We start from the raw sequence: 20560 nt of genomic DNA, 5'->3' as shown, positions 1-20560 counted from the left end.
CAAGACCAGCAACACTAACGACTCCATGTCCTCCATGTTTATTGTTTACTATTCAGGTCGTGAGACTACCGCTGAAAAGATCACTGAATCAGTGACATACAGAGCATCGTGGACGAGTTCGCGGAGCGCAAGGCTCGTCGTATGCCCTTCAAATAATGCGCGCAGTAGGCTATTGATGTTTTATTATGAGCCATGTACAGTATGTCGCCGAATGTTTTTTTGTTTCTGAGTTACATGTTCGTTTGAAGGACTTAATGTACAAAATAACATAGCTGCACCCCGTAGTGTTGAAATTGGTAAACACAGTGCATTCAGTGAGGTTTGCACCGCCCTCCTTTTATTTCTGACTCTTCCTGTCACCGTTGCAACCTCTGAGCGCTCATTCGTATGCCCTTCAAATAATGTGCGCAGTATAGGCTATTGATGTTTTATTATGAGCCATGTACAGTATCCTAATGTTTTTTGTTTCTGAGTTACATGTTCGTTTGAAGGACTTGATGTACTAAATAACATAGTTGCACCCGGTAGTGTTGAAATTGGTAAACACCGCAGTTGCGGACATTTTGTAACCTAAAATGATGTTATGATAAGCTTTAATAAAGGGCCCGGTCATTTGCCCCGCCCCCGGCCCGGCTCTGACTTGTTCCGCCACTGTCACTGATGTCACTGTTTGCGCTGCTTAACGACATCACATGACGTCCACCCACTTTCGCTAACTCCACCCAATGTGTCCACCCACTTCCAGCCAGCACGGTTCAGCGCGGTTGTAGTCGAAATGCAACTCCAACAGCCCCGCTCAGCCCGACTCAGCTCGACTCGGCACGGCACGGCTCAGCCGCGTTTGTAGTGGAAAAGCGGCAATAGTTAAACAAGACGGAGAAGAAGTGATCACGGCGCATTGTAACTGTACGGCTGGGGAAGAATTTTGTCATGACCTTCATGCATATGGACTTTGTGAGGAGGAAACAAAGAAGGGGACTTTAGCACTTCGTGACTAAAAAAAAAAAAAGTACCGTAAAATAACGACACATAGCAAGAAAAGTACTTGGGGGGGGGGCTCAGGACGTAGCTTTCACCAAGCGATCACTGCAAACTCGAGCAGACTTTGACTTGGCTCCCTTCGATTTCACCGACGTCTTTTTGTGAAATCCTGCGTTCGGTCACCCTTTTTTTTTTTTTTTTTTATTAGTTCATGGGGAACCTTGAAGAAACTTGTATCAGTTTCATCGATTCGAACAACCTAAAACAACGCAAGCATAAGGCGTTTTTCATGTGAGTGAGCAATGCACCTTCTCCGTACAAACACTTTGTCAACTGAGCTTTGGTAGACCACCAGCTAAAGCAGACCTGGGCATTTTACGGCCCGCGGGCCGCATCCGGCCCTTTGGTTCATTCTGACCGGCCCGCGTAAGGTTAATTAGAAATGACAAAATAAACGTATTTTCTAATTTTACCTCATGCATGGACTGAATGTGCATTGCTTTTATTTTGAAGTTGTGTTCAACAAAAACGCAACGCGCGCGGCATGAACATGACATGAAATCCCACGAAACCTAATCCCGCGATAACTACTTCCGTAATTTGTCCAGACCAACCACAAACTTGTACGTCATCCTTCAAACGGTCCAGCCAATCACATAGTGTGACGTCACCAGCAGGCGCCGGAGCCCGAGCCGATCTGTAGATCTGATTCCTACACCGAATCGACGTTGTTGCGAGCAGGTCACAAGAAGACTTTAGCCCCCAAAATGTCCGCAAAAAGAAGAAAGTTAGATGCCGAATGCAGGGCTTTCAACAAAACATGGACTGCTAAGTATTTATTTACTGAAGTCAGAGATAAAGCCGTGTGTTTAGTTTGCGGAGAGCAGATCCGAAAAACACCAAATGAGGTGATTAGACTACAAATGTGGGCATCATTATTATAATATGATGTATCTTGCTTGATATTTGGAGTAGACATTTTGTTAACCATTATTTTGGGAAATTTGATTGAATAAATAACATTTTTTGTAAGGCAACCTCGTTTTTTCTATACTCTTACCAGTCTTAGCAGCTTGTAAAAACAATGTTATTTACTGCTTTATATAAAGAAATACAATTAATATTATGCAGTATTTAGTTCAGCCTTTTGGTCCGGCCCTCCACTAAATTTTCTGTTTCTCATGTGGCCCCATGGAAAAAAATAATAATTGCCCACCCCTGATCTAAAAGGTTTGAATAACTAATGAGGCGGACGCGACGTCATGTTTTTATTTAATAAACTTAAATGGTTTGCATGCGGCCACCTTATTTGTATCGAGTTGAAGTTTTACTTGACGACGAGCAAGGTTTAAAATATTAAACTGGAGCCAATATGTTAGGTCGGTACAAGTTCTATTTAGTAAATTGCAGTTGTAGTGCGTTACGTTACATGGACACCACGGTTTTATCGTATTTTTCATATGAGCTCCATCTGGGACATGGAGAACCAAAACCGTGACACAAATCTCTGTCGGTCGCTCATAAGGAAATCGATGAATTGTTTTGATCAATTTGGGTCCTTTTTGTTTGTGAACGTGTCTATATAATAAAAAGAAAAATCACATGTTGGCTTGAAGACACGCCGTTTATCTTATCGTATTGAAAAGGTTATAGCTCGTATATTGGTGAGTGGAGTTATATTCACCGAGTTACACTTACTATGTTATTCAGCCTACTAAAGAGTAATGCTCACGGTCTTTAGCAGTTTTTAAATAGTGTGTTTAAAGTTTTGTTTAGTATGTTTTAATTGTTTGTTAATAACGATGCGTTTCATAAGTGAATTAGTTTGTTGTGTTTCGCAAGTGGTAGTTAGTATATTAGTGAGTAAAGTTGACCAAATCGTGCTTAGTATGTTCCTGATTAAAAGATATATTAAATACGTTAGTAAGGTTGTACTCCGTAAATAGTAGTTACTATACTAGTGAGTTATATCTAGTAGATTGTAATTGGTAAATCAAGATATTTTACTAAATTAACAGTTTATACGCTGCTAAATTCTATTTACAGTCGTCAAGCCGGAAAGTCTGCACACCCCTTTCACCTTCTCCAGGTTTTATTGTTACAGACTTCCGTATTCTACAATAGGTTGAGTTCATTTTTTTGTCACAAAATAGCCCATAATGACAAAGTGAAAGCAGGTTTTTAGACATTTGTGATCATGTATTAAAAATCAAAATGGAAAATGTGCACACCCTTTGATACGACACCCAAAAAGTGCGCCGAGGTGCATTTTGTTTCCACTGATACTGCTTGAGATGTTTCTACAACTTAATTGGAGTCCACCTGTGGTAAACTCAAGTGATTGGACATGATTGGGGATTGCCAAGACCTGCCTACATAAGGTCCCACAGTTGACAGTGCATGTCAGAGCAAACTCCAAGCCAAGGGATTATCTGCAGACCTCAGAAACAGGATTGTGTCAAGGCATAGATCTGGAGAAGGGTACAGAAAAATTTCTGCAGCTTTACAGGTCCCAAAGAGCGCAGTGGCCACCATCATTCGTAAATGGAAGAAGTTTGGAACCACCAAGAAATCTTCCTAGAGCCATCAGGGAATACAGGCCTTGGCCAGGGAGGTGAGCAGGAACCCGAGGGTTACTCTGACAGAGCTCCAGCATATCCTTGTGGAACCTCTCAGAAGATCAACCATCCAGGCAGCACTCCACAAATCAGGCTTTTATGGTAGAGCGCCCAGACGGAAGCCACTCCTTAGTAAAAAGCACATGACAGCCTGTTTGGAGTTTGCCAAAAGGCACCTAGAGGACTCTCAAACCATGAGAAACAAGATTCTCTGGTCTGATGAAGCCAAAATTTAACTTTTTGGCCCGAATACCAAGCGTCATGTCTGGACGAAACCAGGCACCATTCATCACCTGGCTAATGCCATCCCTACAGTGAAGCATGGCGGTGGCAGCATCATGATGTGGGGATGTTTTTCAGCAGCGGGAACAGGGCGACTAGTCCTGATAGAGGGAAAGATGAATGCAGCCAAGTACACCGAGATCCTTGAAGAAAACCTGCTCCAGAGCGCTCTGGACCTCAGACTGGGGCGAAAGTTTACCTTCCAACATGACAACGACCTGAAGCACACAGCCACGAGAACAAAAGGAGTGGCTTCGGAGAAAGTCTGTGAATGTCCTTGAGTGGCCCAGCCAGAGCCCAGACATGAATCCAATTGAACATCTGTGGAAGGAGCTGAAAATGGCTGTGTACTGATGCTCCCTATCCAAGCTGACGGAGCTTGCGAGGATATGCCAAGAGGAATGGGCAAAAATGTCCAGAAACAAGTGTGCCAAGCTCGTACCTTCTTTCCCAAGATGCCTTGAAGCTGTAATTGCTTTAGTTAAGTGTTTTCCAAAGGAGTACGGTCATGATAATTTTACTCTTTTCCAGCGTCGGTTATTCATCAGAACCTCAATCTGGATTACAAATAAAATACTCGAACACCGAGTCTTACATCCTGCTGTGCCGAGTCTGACTTCCTGTTAAATAATCCTGATAAAAATGGCTTTTTGGTGATGAGCATTAAAGGCGTTTGAGAACACAGGACTCAATAGAAAGACTTTCACAAAACAGAATTTCTTCCTCGTCCCAAACATTAACCATGAAATCAGAAGTCATTTGTGGTCAAATAAAAATGGCGTGAAACAAAATCGGCAGCGTTACTTAAGTCATCGCTTCCTCTGGAGGGAAATGGAGGAGAGGGTGAGAATGGAAGCGAGGATGATTAGCGAGGAATTTCTCAAGGCGCTGCTTTTTCATGCTTTAATCCGCCAAACAGTTCATTAAACAGCAGCAAAATTAGCGTGACAGACTCTATGAGGGAGTGGAGCTGGGGAGAAAAAAAAAAAAGTGGTAATTGGAAACACTGTTATATTCCGTGATCACAGTGCTGAAGCTAGGGCCTCGTTAAGAAGTGTCGGTGTTCTATACAATCCGTCTACTGTCGTTTTGTGCTCATGTATCGCCACGGACCACCTCACAACGTTCATTGAGGTTTTGTGAGATCTTCAAGAAGCCTAGGATTCAAACACGTCGACTTGAAACACTGAGAGGAAAACCATGCTCTGATCAGGTTCTATGTAGAACTTTAATGGTTCTGCCAAAGACTGAAGGGTGCATAAACCATGCAAAAAGTGTAACAATAGGCCTGTAGGTCTATTATCATCAAAAAAAAAAAAAATCAAAAGTCCCTTCCCACACCATGTGGCGCATCGGGTGGCACCGATCTCCGTTTCCGTAGCCCTCGGCCTCTCACATAGCTAGGGTTACAGTGGGGGGCTAGTCCTCTGGTAACCACGAGAGTTTGACCCCCCCACTCGCATCTGTATTGCAGCGTGCCTTGCCAGACGGCTTCAGGCACCATTTTTATGATGGTCTTTGGTATGACCCGAACGTGAGTAGAACTCACGATCTCCCGATTGAGAGGCGGCCACGCTAACCACTAGGCCAACTCGCGGTACTTGCAAGTCTATTAGATGAACTTTAAAAGAGTACCACAAATTATTTTACAAAAAAAAAAAAGTCCATTTTAGTATTTTAGCGTGTTTTCAATATCGGACTAAACAGGGGCGCAGATACGTTTTTTGAACTGGGGGGGACAAAGCTGCCAGCAAACCAACCCCAACCCCACCCCCAACATGTGTTGTGCGAGGAATATACTCTGATGCCCTCAGGGCGGCAACATTACTCAGCTAAGACAAAAAAAAACATCACTCCTTCATCCCTGCAACCGTTAGCTTAGGCCTACTAATAAATAAAGAGTAGGAATAGAGCACACCTGTGATGTCTGGTGCTCTCATGTGCTATTTACCACTGACACGACAGGATGTCATGTGGGTTGAGCAGGGGCTTCAAAGTTTGGGAGAATAGCAGGGTACAAATAATTTACAGCAGGGTGCAAAATGGTAAAATGTCTGCCAGCGGCAGACATAATGCACGCAAAGCGTGCAGGGATGGATGGATGGATGGAAGTACGAATTTTTCATGGGGCGGGATGGTTTGGAACAGGCCATCTAAAATTGGGATAACATTTACCCGGGACGGGTATTTGAGGCGGGTTGTCTAGCTTAAGCTTGATTAGCGTTGTTACGCACGCCAGTGTTTCCCACAGAAATTTTGGAGACTATGGGGGCAAGCCATGGGGGGGTCGTTTAAAATTGAGTGATATGTTAAATATTAAAGTTATTACTGAAAACTATTGATTAAAAAACAGACACTGAGAAATGGTCCTATAAACAACTTTACCAATATAAAAGATTACCAGGACTACAAAAATGCAGAAAAATAGGCTTTACTTATCCAAATGCACCTGTTGGTTCAAAAGTTAAAGTGCAGAGAACCTCACAGCACAACATGAAGTTACCTTCAAATATAATATAAATGCCTCAGCTTTCATGTAAGAAAAAAAACTATTAATACTAGTACTGTGTGCAGGCAGTCTCTCCTGAAGACTAAATTAAACAATAATTATAAACTAATAAAATAAATGGCTCAGGCTTCATAGAAGAAAAAAAAAACAATTTGAACAGAATCTCACAGTATGATGCTGAAGCTGCCGAAACAATGGAAAATAAAATACCATTTTGGCAAAAACGTTGGCATCCATTAATTTCTTGTATTAAGTTAAAAAATATGTTGCCAGATACTGCTGACGTTTTACAGCCCAAAATATGTTTAAAACCCACCCTTAAAACCGCCCAAATTGGGTGGGAAAACGCGCAATCTGGCAACACAGGGGCAGTAATGGCTGCATTCATGTTGAGGATGGAAACACCCTTGACGCGGCAACGGACATACATGACATAGTGGATGTAATTTACGTTCACAACTTTTTTTGCTGTCAGAAATATTTAATATTAAATTTTGTGACTCGACTGACAATAGCCGGTGGCATAACAAGCCATAGCCGGCGATTTGCTGCCGTGACCAGCTACTTTTGAGACCACTGGTTGAGTGTGTGTGTTCTGGATGACTGCGGACTGTTTTGTCTACCCTTTGTATTTATCTATAGCATCTAGGTCTGTGTATCCTATGTATTGAGACTTGGACTGTCAAACTTAATTACCCATCATTGAAAGAAATAAAGCTTATTGATTCTGATACTGATTCCAATCACTCCAAGCATGCCATATGCAAAAACTGTTTGATGAGAACATTTTAACATAGCCTATGGAAATCCAAAGTTTACATATCACGCACAGAAATTGCAAAACTAGTTTTAAAACCGCTAAGTTCCAACTGTTAAACATAGCGAGAGGCTGGGCTACGTGTGTGTGTGTGTGTATAAAGTGTAAACCAGTGCATCCTGACTTTCTAACTGTGCCTGTGTGTTGCGTGAGCGGCAGTCAGTCAACAACTCTTCGCAAAGTTTCCTTATGAAACAATATGCTCGCTGAAATTATGGCAGGGAACGCCAGATTAAACATTAAAACTGCCTTCTGAGCACTGTATCTACAGGCTACCACCGAAAGGAGGCTACCAGAAAGGCATCTCTACTCCGTACGATTTTACTTTCACTACGACATTACTTTGAACAGACTATCAAAAAATTGCAAGGTGATATGATAAAGTAAGGCACAGATTACTTGCAGTCGTTGTTTTTTGAAAAAACGATGCAGTCGTTTTCTGCCTTTTCAGTTTGGCACCCTTCATCATGCCGTGTTGGGGTCCTGAACTAGGAGCTGTCCCCGATATGCCTGTCAAACTTGTTGTGGGTAACCATAGCAACCAAGCTCGAGCTCGCAACCTGTGCAGTCTGAGCAGCTCAAACAACCGAATATCAGTCTTTGTTTTGTTTTATGTGAGTTGTTGCAACTATGTCTGTACTGCTGTGCACCTCAATAAACCGAATGGTAATTAGTCTTTTGATTTTTCCGTGAGGTTTGTCTTATGCAAAGAAAGACAGCATAGACGTTTTTTCCTCCCTATAAGTGTGGGGGACCGAACGAGGTGAATTTAAATCTGGGTGAGACTAATCCCACCCGTCCCACCCTCTATCTGCGCCCGTGGGACTAAAACTTTGTTGTTTTTTCCTTAAAAGCTTATCACATGGTGGCATGGTGGTGTAGTGGTTAGCGCTGTCGCCTCACAGCAAGAAGGTCCTGGGTTCGAGCCCCGTGGCCGGTGAGGGCCTTTCTGTGTGGAGTTTGCATGTTCTCCCCGTGTCCGCGTGGGTTTCCTCCGGGTGCTCCGGTTTCCCCCACAGTCCAAAGACATGCAGGTTAGGTTAACTGGTGACTCTAAATTGAGTGTAGGTGTGAATGTGAGTGTGAATGGTTGTCTGTGTCTATGTGTCAGCCCTGTGATGACCTGGCGACTTGTCCAGGGTGTACCCCGCCTTTCGCCCATAGTCAGCTGGGATAGGCTCCAGCTTGCCTGCGACCCTGTAGAAGGATAAAGCGGCTAGAGATAATGAGAGGGAGAGAGAGAGCTTATCACATGGTGAAAGATTTCATTTCAACTGCTTCCATTTTGAGAGCCAATATTTAATCACAAACTGAATTCATGAGGTTCAAGTCACTCCAACACCATGATGTTCTCCGTGTGAGGAAATCACTCTTCGCTAATGAGGTTTTACTCCTTTCCCAACATCATCTTTGTTGAAATACAGGCAAGGCAAAATATTTCGACATTGGCTTCTTTGTTGCGAACTAGTTAATGCATGTTTTTAAGCTCAAAATATATTTCAATAAAACATTTTTGTTAATCGTCTACGTACACGTGACACGAATTTGCAGTTTCAGCAACAAGCAAGAATGGAATTGAGATTCTCACTTCACCGCAAGTCAAAGGTTTAAAATGCACATTATGTTCCAACCGCAAATCAGAGAAAGTTAGGACAGTGCGGAAAATGCAAAGGCAAAAAGAAAGCGGCGATTTCTAAACTTACTTTGACTTGCATTTCATTGCAAACAGAATGAACCGAAGATATTTCATGTTTTGTTTGTTAATACTGTACACAGCCGTTCTTGCGATTCAGAACTGCAACACATTCTAAAAAAAAAAAAAAAAAGTTGGGACGGAGGCTATTTAGCGCGAGTAATGAGATAAAACAATTAAATAATGATGAGATTTCAAACAGGTGACTGTAGTCGTGATTTGGTACAAAATCGGTATCCAGAATAGGCCTAGACTCTGAGGAGGAAAGTTGGGCGAGGATCTCCAGCTTGTCAACAAATGCATCAGAAAATAATTGAAATGTTGAAAAACAATGGGGTTTTTCCCCTCAAAGAAAGATATGTAATTTTTGAACTCCAAAATGCGTCCACCCGGAATTTTTCCACCACAGTGAACATAATTATTACTGATTTGGATCCAATTTGTTGTTTTTTCTATTTATGAGGATTTTGGGGTCATGACCCTGAATGATAACGCAGTTTCAGCCCCCGTGTTGCCCACTGCATCTGCCACAGCCGGAGCTCATGCCATTCTGCCAGGTGTGTTGGGCAACACGGGGCTTCAACTGCATTACATTACAGCCGTCACTCAGGCACAGGAAAACACTCTCGGAACAAAACCTGCCATCCAGGCCAAACAAATCAAATGCAAGTCTGGGTCCAGAGATAGGGGGCGATTAATGGCACGGCCACATTTATCTCTCTCTCTCACACACACACACAAAACACCAGCCTGAGAGAATTGTGAGTGCCATGCAGTGATGGCAGAACAATGATGCCGGCGAATGATGATGCGCACTGAAATGTGAGCTGAATGCAAAATCATGAGCGAGGAGTTAAAAATGCTGATTTTTTAAGAAAAAAGAGGAAAAGAAAATGATAGTATCTGAGAAATGCAAGGAGATAGATTCTACAATATCTCATCATCTCTAGCCGCTTTATCCTGTTCTACAGGGTGGCAGGCAAGCTGGAGCCTATCCCAGCTGACTACGGGCGAAAGGCGGGGTACACCCTGGACAAGTCGCCAGGTCATCACAGGGCTGACACATAGACACAGACAACCATTCACACTCACATTCACACCTACGGTCAATTTAGAGTCACCAGTTAACCTAACCTGCATGTCTTTGGACTGTGGGGGAAACCGGAGCACCCGGAGGAAACCCACGCGGACACGGGGAGAACATGCAAACTCCACACAGAAAGGCCCTCGCCGGCCACGGGGCTCGAACCCAGGACCTTCTTGCTGTGAGGCGACAGCGCTAACCACTACACCACCGTGCCACCCGATTCTACAATATACATAATTTAATTTCTAATAAAAGAAAGAAAATTACTGAAGAAAATTTAAGTTTCTGAAATAAATCAAATTAATGCATTTTTTTTTTTTAATTCTTAAAAAAAAAAAATTATTACAGCACAGAAATGTGAGAAGTCCGGAAAGAATCAGAAAGACCAATTAAAAATTGTAAATAAATAAATAAACAAAAACAAACAACAACATGCATAGCTTTTTGTTTTGTTTTTTTGTCTACGCTTTTTTTTTTTTTAATCTGTTTGTATGAAGAGAGCTAAATGAAACCGGAGTCAAATTCCTCGTGTGTGGTCACATACTTGGCAATAAAAGTGATTCCGATAATACACACTTGTACAATATTTTCAGATTGATGCCTGAGCAAGTGCAATATTCTATGCATGCTTGAAATATTTTATATAAATAACTGAAGACACACAAGCTATCAGGAGCAAAAAGTGCAAATCAGTGCATACATACATATATAAAAAAAACACACAAAATATATATTTTTGACCCAGACCTGTGTGTGTGTGTGTGTGTGTGTGTGTATATATATATATATATATATATATATATATCAATCACAATTTTTTTTCTTATATAGTGTGTGTATTATTTATTTATTTTTATATATACACAAACAAATTTCTTACACACACACTATATAAGAAAAAAAAGTGTGTAATATTTATTTACACACTTTTCTTCTATAAAAAAAGTGTGGAATATACATGCACGCTTTATATAAGAAAAAAAGTGGTGCTTTTTATACACACACACTTTATAAGAAAAAAATTCTCTTTTTTTTCTTATATAAAAAGCGTGTGTGTATAATTTTTCTTCTTCTATAAAATGGTGTATATATGTATACACACACACAGGGCACCTGTAAATCAATAGACCATACACAGTTGCCCCCCTCACTTATGGGACACCCTGTGTGTGTGTATTATATATTTAATAAGATTGCAATATTACCGTCTCAGCAAATATAATGTAGGGTTGTTTGCTTGCCTGTGACCCTGTAGAACAGGATAAAGCGGCTAGAGATAATGAGAATGAGATGAGAAAAGATAAATTAACTCGTCTCTTCATGCTGCTTCTGCAGACAAGTCGGCTCTTGTTAACATCCTGGTGTCACGTGACCCCCTGCTTAAGCCACACCCACCTACGCAGGTGTAACAGGTAGCCTCCGTCCCAGAAAGCAAAGCCCCGAGCCCGATCCCGGTTCAGCTCAGCTCAGCCCGATCCCGGTTCAGCTCAGCCTTTAATGAAATCCCCCGTTAGAGAGACAGAGAAGTGAGAGAGTTACCTGTTCCACTATTTTCCTGTATCGCTGTGTGGCCTGCTCCATCAGGTCCCGCACTATCCAGCCGGATTTACACGGCACCACCACTCCGGTACTCCCAAAGCTCACCGTCACTTTCATTCTCACCGCAACAACACACGCTCACGAATCTAAACCCACAGTTAATAATAATAATAATAATAATAATAATAATAATCAGTGCACCCGGGGGCAGAATGCGCTTGCGCCGCAACACCGCGGACAGGTGTCATGGAGACGGCGCAGGTGCGGCCGCGCTGCTCCTCAGCACACTGCGCTCACTGCGCTCTTCACACACACCCGCCCTGATCACCGATCCGCCACATACACCCGAACCGAACCGAACCGAACCGGAACAAACAACAAACTCAACTCTGTAAACAATCCGCCAGAGTTCAGTTCCCTGCCTCGCGCGCGCCCTTTCACTCTCTCACTCGCCGGTGAAACCGGAAGTGCAGGAAAATAAAGGAAGTGGTTGTTTGTATAGTGGAGTACCTGTGGCTGCATTCATGTGCTATGGGAATTATGGTAAATACCAAACGCCGACATGGAAAACACACATGAACGCCCCCTCTTGTGGTATTTTCCACTGGGCAACTCGTAGAAAATTTTGATACACGAGTTGCCGAGATGAGATGAACTTTAACCTTTTCAACATGGCGGCGAGCGGTACAAGACACTTGAATGCTAAGCATTGTACGCTACTAAAGTTTTTTTTACTAGTACTAGTGGGTAGTTTTTGGTGTCTATGCAATGTTGCGTCATTAACAAGTGTAATATAATACATTAGAAATCCGTTTCCTTTAAAAATGCGTTGTTATGGTTTGTTTTTACCTATCCAGAGCAGACGCTATTGCTAACGATAGCTAACTAACTATTGCTAACTTGAATCTGGTCCACCATCTTTAATTTGTCAACCACAACAAAAGCATGTGAACACAACACACTGGTAAATACCACTTCCCAACTGGAAAATATCATCTTCCCAGAGCACATGAATGCAGGGTTATGCTGCGTTCATGTGCTAAGGGAAGATGATATTTTCCAGTTGGGAAGTGGTATTTACCAGTGTGTTGTGTTCACATGCTTTTGTTGACAAATTAAAGATGGCGGACCAGATTCAGAATCAGGCCTGTTATTTCCCTTACGAAAATCTACCAGGGTTTACTATGGTTTTATCATGGTTTTTATGTAGTAACCATGATTCTACCATGCTATCTCGTGGTGATTCTAAGTACTATGAACCAACCATAGCATTACTGTGGTTTATCCATAGTACTGCAGTAGCTGTGGTAGCATCATAGTTGTATGTGTAATAGGTTATAGTAACTACGAAATTAGTTTAAAAAGGGATAGTATGGTTTTTAAAAGGATGCACTAACTGTAGTATTACCATGCTTTCATCCAACAGTCAATGCTGTAGAGAAGGATCTCGATTAACAGCCCAGATCCATTAACATTTACTTAGAACCTAAAAATTTAAGTGAACATTGAGGTAAAATGCACCATGGCTTTCATGGTTACCCAAAAAAACATGAAAACCATGAATAACTATAAACCATCGTAAAACCATGGTTAGTTTTCATAAGGGTTGGCTAAAACAATTATAGATTGCCTTGTTCATCAGCTGCAGCAGGAATATGAGTTCTCAAAAGGTAAATAATGCTGAATATTTCCTGATCATGACAAGTAGAGATTTTCTTAACACATTGAATGCCACGCAGTTTTTGGAAATTTGGCTGTAGTCACAATGAGAGTAGCCAGTATCGAGATCATTGTTGGCGTTCTTTGGACAGCCACAGAATTTTTTGTATTAGGCTATAATATACATAACATGACTCGTTTAAAAGGTGAGAGTCAGCTTCCCGTAGGTGAAAACCACTTCTTTCTTGGTTCATAAGCTAGTCTTGTACCGCTCGCCGCCATGTTGAAAAGGTTAAAGTTCATCTCATCTCGGCAACTCGTGCATCAAAATTTTCTACGAGTTAACAGTAGAAATTAAAAAGATTAGAACTAAATATCTCTCCTTTCTAATTCCCTTCAAAGCGAAAGAAATACAGTTCAAAATTTTGAATAGAATTTACCCAACCAAAGAATTTCTTAAGAAGAAATTTAAATTTGAAACTGGTAAATGTGTGTTTTGTGAAACAGAGGAGGAGGATTTGGAACATCTTTTCTTTCTATGTGATTTAATACAAAGATTTTGGATTGATTTTCAGGCTTGGCTACAGTCTAGGGGGATTCAGTTTGCCCCTTTATCCATTAAAGAAATTAAATTTGGAGTGTTTTTAAATAATTACAAAATTGAATATGGTATTAATAATTTACTACTTTTAGGTAAACACTTTATTCACAAATGTCGTTTTTTTAAAACTAAACCTTATGTTACACACTGGAAGAATGACCTCAAGCTTTTTGCCAAATCTTTAAAGTTAGTTGAAAATAAGGATGTTGGTTATTTTATATCTTTTTTGGATGACTTTGATTTACTCGATTAACATATGTAAAGATAGTTAAGTAGCCCCTTTCTTGTTCATATTTTTTACTTTATTGCTATGTGTGTGTTTTACTTCTTTGATGTTTTTTGGATCTGTATATATATGGTGCTCTATTTGTTTGTATTTTGAATGTTTTTGGAAATAAAAATAAATTAAAAAAAAAAAATTTTCTACGAGTTACCCAGTGGAAAATACCACAAGAGGGGGCGTTCATGTGTGCTTTCCATGTCGGCGTTTGGTATTTACCATAATTCCCATAGCACATGAACGCACCATTAGCATGTCACCTGAAAACCTTCACTTTCTACATTTCTTTTAGTTTTCGTTGTCCTCAAACATTAAACAAAACTTCAAACGATAAAGAAAATGCATATTTTAAATATATATACACACTACCGTTCAAAAGTTTGGGGTCACTTTGAAATGTCCTTATTTTTGAAAGAAAAGCACTGTTCTTTTCAATGAAGATGACTTTAAACTAATCAGAAATGCACTCTATACATTGCTAATGTGGTAAATGACTATTCTAGCTGCAAATGTCTGGTTTTTGGTGCAATATCTCCATAGGTGTATAGAGGCCCATTTCCAGCAACTCTCACTCCAGTGTTCTAATGGTACAATGGGTTTGCTCATTGCCTCAGAAGGCTAATGGATGATTAGAAAACCCTTGTACAATCATGTTAGCACAGCTGAAAACAGTTGAGCTCTTTAGAGAAGCTATAAAACTGACCTTCCTTTGAGCAGATTGAGTTTCTGGAGCATCACATTTGTGGGGTCGATTAAATGCTCAAAATGGCCAGAAAAATGTCTCGACTATATTTTCTATTCATTTTACAACTTATGGTGGGAAATAAAAGTGTGACTTTTCATAGAAAACACAAAATTGTCTGGGTGACCCCAAACTTTTGAACGGTAGTGTATCTCTAGCCGCTTTATCCTGTTCTACAGGGTCGCAGGCAAGCTGGAGCCTATCCCAGCTGACTACGGGTGAAAGGCGGGGTACACCCTGGACAAGTCGCCAGGTCATCACAGGGCTGACACATAGACACAGACAACCATTCACACTCACATTCACACCTACGCTCAATTTAGAGTCACCAGTTAACCTAACCTGCATGTCTTTGGACTGTGGGGGAAACCGGAGCACCCGGAGGAAACCCACGCGGACACAGGGAGAACATGCAAATTCCTATTATTATTTTAATCAGTGAGAAGTGAAGTCCTGAAAACTGTGACTCAAACACAGGCCAAGTTGGTCAAACTGGTACCTCATCTTTACCTAAGGTGACCAGATTTCTGAGAAGAAAACGTTTTCGGTTCGGCGGTTAAAATATCATTAAAACATCTAATGTTTTCATCTTTGTAATAAAAAGGGGGGCATTTCTGTTTTTCATGTATTTTGATCATGCATTGCATAAAAAGTGGGATTTTCCTCACTGAGTGCACTGTAGGCCGATTCTGCAACTGCTTTAGGTTCATGTTAATTAAAGACAGTGTGAAAATCTCCGGTATGTGTACATAGTTTAGATTTATAGACTCTTAAATTGTAGGCTAACTGAAATAGATGTTTCAGACCCATGAAAGTAAATTTATTAAATTCATTCCCATATATGCCACTAGTAATGGACTAGAGGACTAGTAATGTGTTTAAAAATATATAAAACACACAAGACAATTTAAATAAACAGTTTACCTCAATCCAAGCAATTTCAAGGTATGGTAACATTATTATTATTATTATTATTATTGAGGAAAGCAATGATTCCCGATCTCCCCTAACCTAAATTGTAGCCATAGCTGAATTGATGACCGAGCCTAAATGAGTAGCCTTAATGAAAATGCGTAGTCTGCTATACATCACAACAAATTATACAAATTACTGACACTTTGGTAACATTACCCTAAGCCTACAGCTTTACATAGCCAGCTACTCTGTGGGATAACACACCAATTTGTGTGTAAATTAGCTTATGTCGTTGAACTGTTACAATTTTACCTCAGCTAGATTTCTGTTACAGCAACGCTACATCTAGCAACAACTTCAGCTGACTAATTGACGCTGCACTGAGCTTTCTCCTGCTAGCATTGGCTGCAGTAGGCTACGGTTTGTTCGGTCAACCGCTACATCTCACTACAGTGTGACAAACAATGTTATACAACATTGCAAACCCCGATTCCAAAAAAGTTGGGACAAAGTACAAATTGTAAATAAAAACGGAATGCAATAATTTACAAATCTCAAAACCTGATATTGTATTCACAATAGAACATAGACAACATATCAAATGTCGAAAGTGAGACATTTTGAAATTTCATGCCAAATATTGGCTCATTAGAAATTTCATGACAGCAACACATCTCAAAAAAGTTGGGACAGGGGCAATAAGAGGCTGGAAAAGTTAAAGATACAAAAAAGGAACAGCTGGAGGACCAAATTGCAACTCATTAGGTCAATTGGCAATAGGTCATTAACATGACTGGGTATAAAAAGAGCATCTTGGAGTGGCAGCGGCTCTCAGAAGTAAAGATGGGAAGAGGATCACCAATCCCCCTAATTCTGCGCCGACAAATAGTGGAGCAATATCAGAAAGGAGTTCGACAGTGTAAAATTGCAAAGAGTTTGAACATATCATCATCTACAGTGCATAATATCATCAAAAGATTCAGAGAATCTGGAAGAATCTCTGTGCGTAAGGGTCAAGGCCGGAAAACCATACTGGGTGCCCGTGATCTTCGGGCCCTTAGACGGCACTGCATCACATACAGGCATGCTTCTGTATTGGAAATCACAAAATGGGCTCAGGAATATTTCCAGAGAACATTATCTGTGAACACAATTCACCGTGTCATCCGCCGTTGCCAGCTAAAACTCTATAGTTCAAAGAAGAAGCCGTATCTAAACATGATCCAGAAGCGCAGACGTCTTCTCTGGGCCAAGGCTCATTTAAAATGGACTGTGGCAAAGTGGAAAACTGTTCTGTGGTCAGACGAATCAAAATTTGAAGTTCTTTATGGAAATCAGGGACGCCGTGTTATTCGGACTAAAGAGGAGAAGGACGACCCAAGTTGTTATCAGCGCTCAGTTCAGAAGCCTGCATCTCTGATGGTATGGGGTTGCATTAGTGCGTGTGGCATGGGCAGCTTACACATCTGGAAAGACACCATCAATGCTGAAAGGTATATCCAGGTTCTAGAGCAACATATGCTCCCATCCAGACGACGTCTCTTTCAGGGAAGACCTTGCATTTTCCAACATGACAATGCCAAACCACATACTGCATCAATTACAGCATCATGGCTGCGTAGAAGAAGGGTCCGGGTACTGAACTGGCCAGCCTGCAGTCCAGATCTTTCACCCATAGAAAACATTTGGCGCATCATAAAACGGAAGATACGACAAAAAAGACCCAAGACAGTTGAGCAACTAGAATCCTACATTAGACAAGAATGGGTTAACATTCCTATCCCTAAACTTGAGCAACTTGTCTCCTCAGTCCCCAGACGTTTACAGACTGTTGTAAAGAGAAAAGGGGATGTCTCACAGTGGGAAACATGGCCTTGTCCCAACTTTTTTGAGATGTGTTGTTGTCATGAAATTTAAAATCACCTAATTTTTCTCTTTAAATGATACATTTTCTCAGTTTAAACATTTGATATGTCATCTATGTTCTATTCTGAATAAAATATGGAATTTTGAAACTTCCACATCATTGCATTCCATTTTTATTTACAATTTGTACTTTGTCCCAACTTTTTTGGAATCGGGGTTGTAGCTTACACAGTTAAAGGCTAAATAACATAGATGACAAGCGATCTGTCAAAGCTGAATGAATGACTTTAGTTGAGGCAAAGATTCTAGCGTGCCGCTAAAAAGTTGTTCTTCAGCTCCACCAATCAAAATACTGGAAAGGTTATCACCAGAGGTGTTCCAGAACATCTCTGCTATCAGCCTGAGCCCGTCTTAAAGTGATCCACAAAACAATATGCAAGGCGTCTACTGAAATCTGGTCGATGTTTTGGTCTGAGGGTTTTTTTGGTCTTGTTTTTTTTTGGGGGGGGAGGTCCCGTCAGTCATGGTTAAAAACGGAGACATTTCTGGGGACAGTTCCAGCTGGGGACAGGCCACCAAAAACCGGGATTGTCCCCAGAAAACAGGGACATCTAGTCACCCTATCTTTACCAACATTTACACAATATGGCAGGCGCCACGGCGGTGTAGTGGTTAGCACTGTCACTTCACAGCAAGAAGGTTCTGGGTTTGAGTCCAGTGCCTGACGGGGACCTTTCTGTGTGGAGTTTGCATGTTCTCCCTGTGTCTACGTGGGTTTCCTATGGGTGCTCTGATTTCCCCCACAGTCCAAAGACATGCAGTTAGGTTAACTAGCTATTCTAAATTGTCCATTGATCAAGCTTGGAGAGGGATGAGCTCCACCAAGTTTAAGTGCCCTAGACACACTAAAGATGGACTGTCAAAATGTCATCAGTGGTGCGCCTTCGGCTCTTGCCAGCTATGGGTAGAAGAAGACACAATATGGCCAGAAGTCAGACACCTGACCATCACCCAACTCACAAAACAGAAGCACATAATTGTAAAGCATGTCCTTGTATGCCATCGCATAAACAGTCCCCCTTCACTGAAACTAAGAAACCCAAACCTGTTCCATGAAGGCATGGTGTGTTAAGCTTGGAGTGGAAGAACTCAAGTGTTCTGTACACAACTCTGACTGAACTCAACCCCACTGAATACCGACTGCACCCCAGGCCTGTTCGCCCAACATCTTGTGTCTGAATGAACATAAATCCCCACAGCCACACTCCAAAATCTAATGGGAAGCCTTCCCAGAAGAGTGGAGCTTACTATAGTAGCAAAGAGGGATTGCACATTTAGCTCTATAGAGTTTCACCGCGTGGTCGAAAACTGCAACAAGAGCAAAAAGTGGTCCATTGCGGTGCAGGTAACATGCTGCCCCATGCTAAGGGGAAGAGTGGTAAATAGGGCAGTTAATACCAGGGCACCAAATTGGTCTAGTTTAAAAATACTCCACGCCTGCTTTCTAGCAAATATCCAGAATGAAATAATGTTTCCTCAAACAGTGTGTTTATGATGTACAGAGCCAGTATTATCATAAGATTTACTGTAAAGATTGGGAGAGTGGACGGGAGATGGAGAATGTCTCTATTACAGAAATGCGTGTGCACTATGGTGACCTTGTTTCCCACACAAAAACTGAAAAAGGAAGATTTCAGGTTTCAACAGTTCCATTGTTGAACCTTGGATCATCATAGTGATTCATGCAAACGATGCTGAAGCACTGTTAAATCCCCATCCACTCATAAGAAAACACATATGGCCAGATGGAGATACCAAATCACTTTAATGGCAATTTAATTTCTTTCACCGAGCACCAAAATGTGCTCTTTAGAGAGACAACAATAAGCTGATCACTATGTTGACCTGGTGTTAAACGAGTCCATGTTAGTGGAGTATGAAAGCAGATTTTGGACTCTACCATCTGCGTGGAGGAACGGCACCAGCTAACGCTTTATCTCCCATCCACCATAATGAGCTTTTACATTTTTCTCACAGTATGCAATCCCACAAAACTTCAAAATGTAGCATTAGCATAACAGTTCAGGGGAAATAACGACTTCTACCATGAACATAAATGTGATACATTATCAGAACTTGGCACATGCGATGGTTTTTACGACGGTGTTGAGAGCCTCACGGTGACCATTACACTACAGCTCACGGAACACGTGTAAAACGGCCATGACAGATGTGCGAGCGTTTGAAAACTGCTTCGCATAGCACAGAGTTAATGAAGCCGGCATAACTATCTGACTATAACCATTAAACAACATCCATTATGTTTTCCCTTATGAAATGAAAAGCTATAAAATGGACCAAATGACTGAATCCTGAATTCATGGCCAAAAAATATTTTTTATGCCCTCGCTTTACAAACAGTTAATACAATTTGGCAAAATGATGTTTCGTAAACGTCATCTCCATACGTCTATGTACGTTTATCAGTCCTTATAGCCACGGTGCTGTTGAAGTCTCTCATCTGATTGGTCAGAAGGTGTTGATTCATTTTCTCTAACAGCAGCTCCGTCTGTAATTTTAATGTTTTATTTAATGTGTTAACGTTTCTGCAGGAACAGCTCATTCACATTGACTTGTATGACATTTATGGAAGGAGTCGCAATCTAAAAAATGACCAAAAAATCAGATTTTGTCCATAATTTGGTTTAGTTCTGGTTAAGAAATATGCAAAGAACAAGAAATATAGTTCTCTTTTCAGGAATTAATTAATTAATTAACTAACTAACTGTTCTGAGTAAATTCTCTTATTATATGAAAATATATTTTAAAATATTTACCTCAGCCAATTTTGTTACCAACATAACTCAAAAAGTAATGAACAGATTTTGATGAAATTTGGAGGAAAGGTGAACCATTGGCCAAGGAACAATTGAGTAGATTTTGATGCAAATCCAGGTATGTATGCAGATCC

General features: G+C 41.0%; 1 protein-coding gene across 3 annotated transcripts in view; it reads right to left on the bottom strand.

Annotated features, from left to right (window-relative positions):
* pard3ba (par-3 family cell polarity regulator beta a) overlaps positions 1 to 11982 on the bottom strand; it is a 251789-nt gene extending 239807 nt beyond the window's left edge. For 2 of the 3 annotated variants that reach the window (XM_060898493.1, XM_060898494.1), the window contains exon 1: positions 11527 to 11982. In XM_060898493.1, coding sequence (XP_060754476.1) covers positions 11527 to 11643 — 117 coding nt within the window. In that variant the 5' untranslated portion in view covers positions 11644 to 11982. Of the gene's footprint in view, positions 1 to 11192; positions 11249 to 11526 lie in introns of those variants that run through there. The other variant, XM_060898496.1, reaches the window with a different exon arrangement.
* Positions 11983 to 20560: the final 8578 nt, after the last annotated feature.

This window comes from Neoarius graeffei, chromosome 18, assembly GCF_027579695.1.
Source record: "Neoarius graeffei isolate fNeoGra1 chromosome 18, fNeoGra1.pri, whole genome shotgun sequence".
NCBI classification, from domain to species: Eukaryota; Metazoa; Chordata; class Actinopteri; order Siluriformes; family Ariidae; genus Neoarius; species Neoarius graeffei.
Note: the sequence above shows the minus strand (reverse complement) of the source record. Positions and strands in the feature narration are given on the sequence as shown.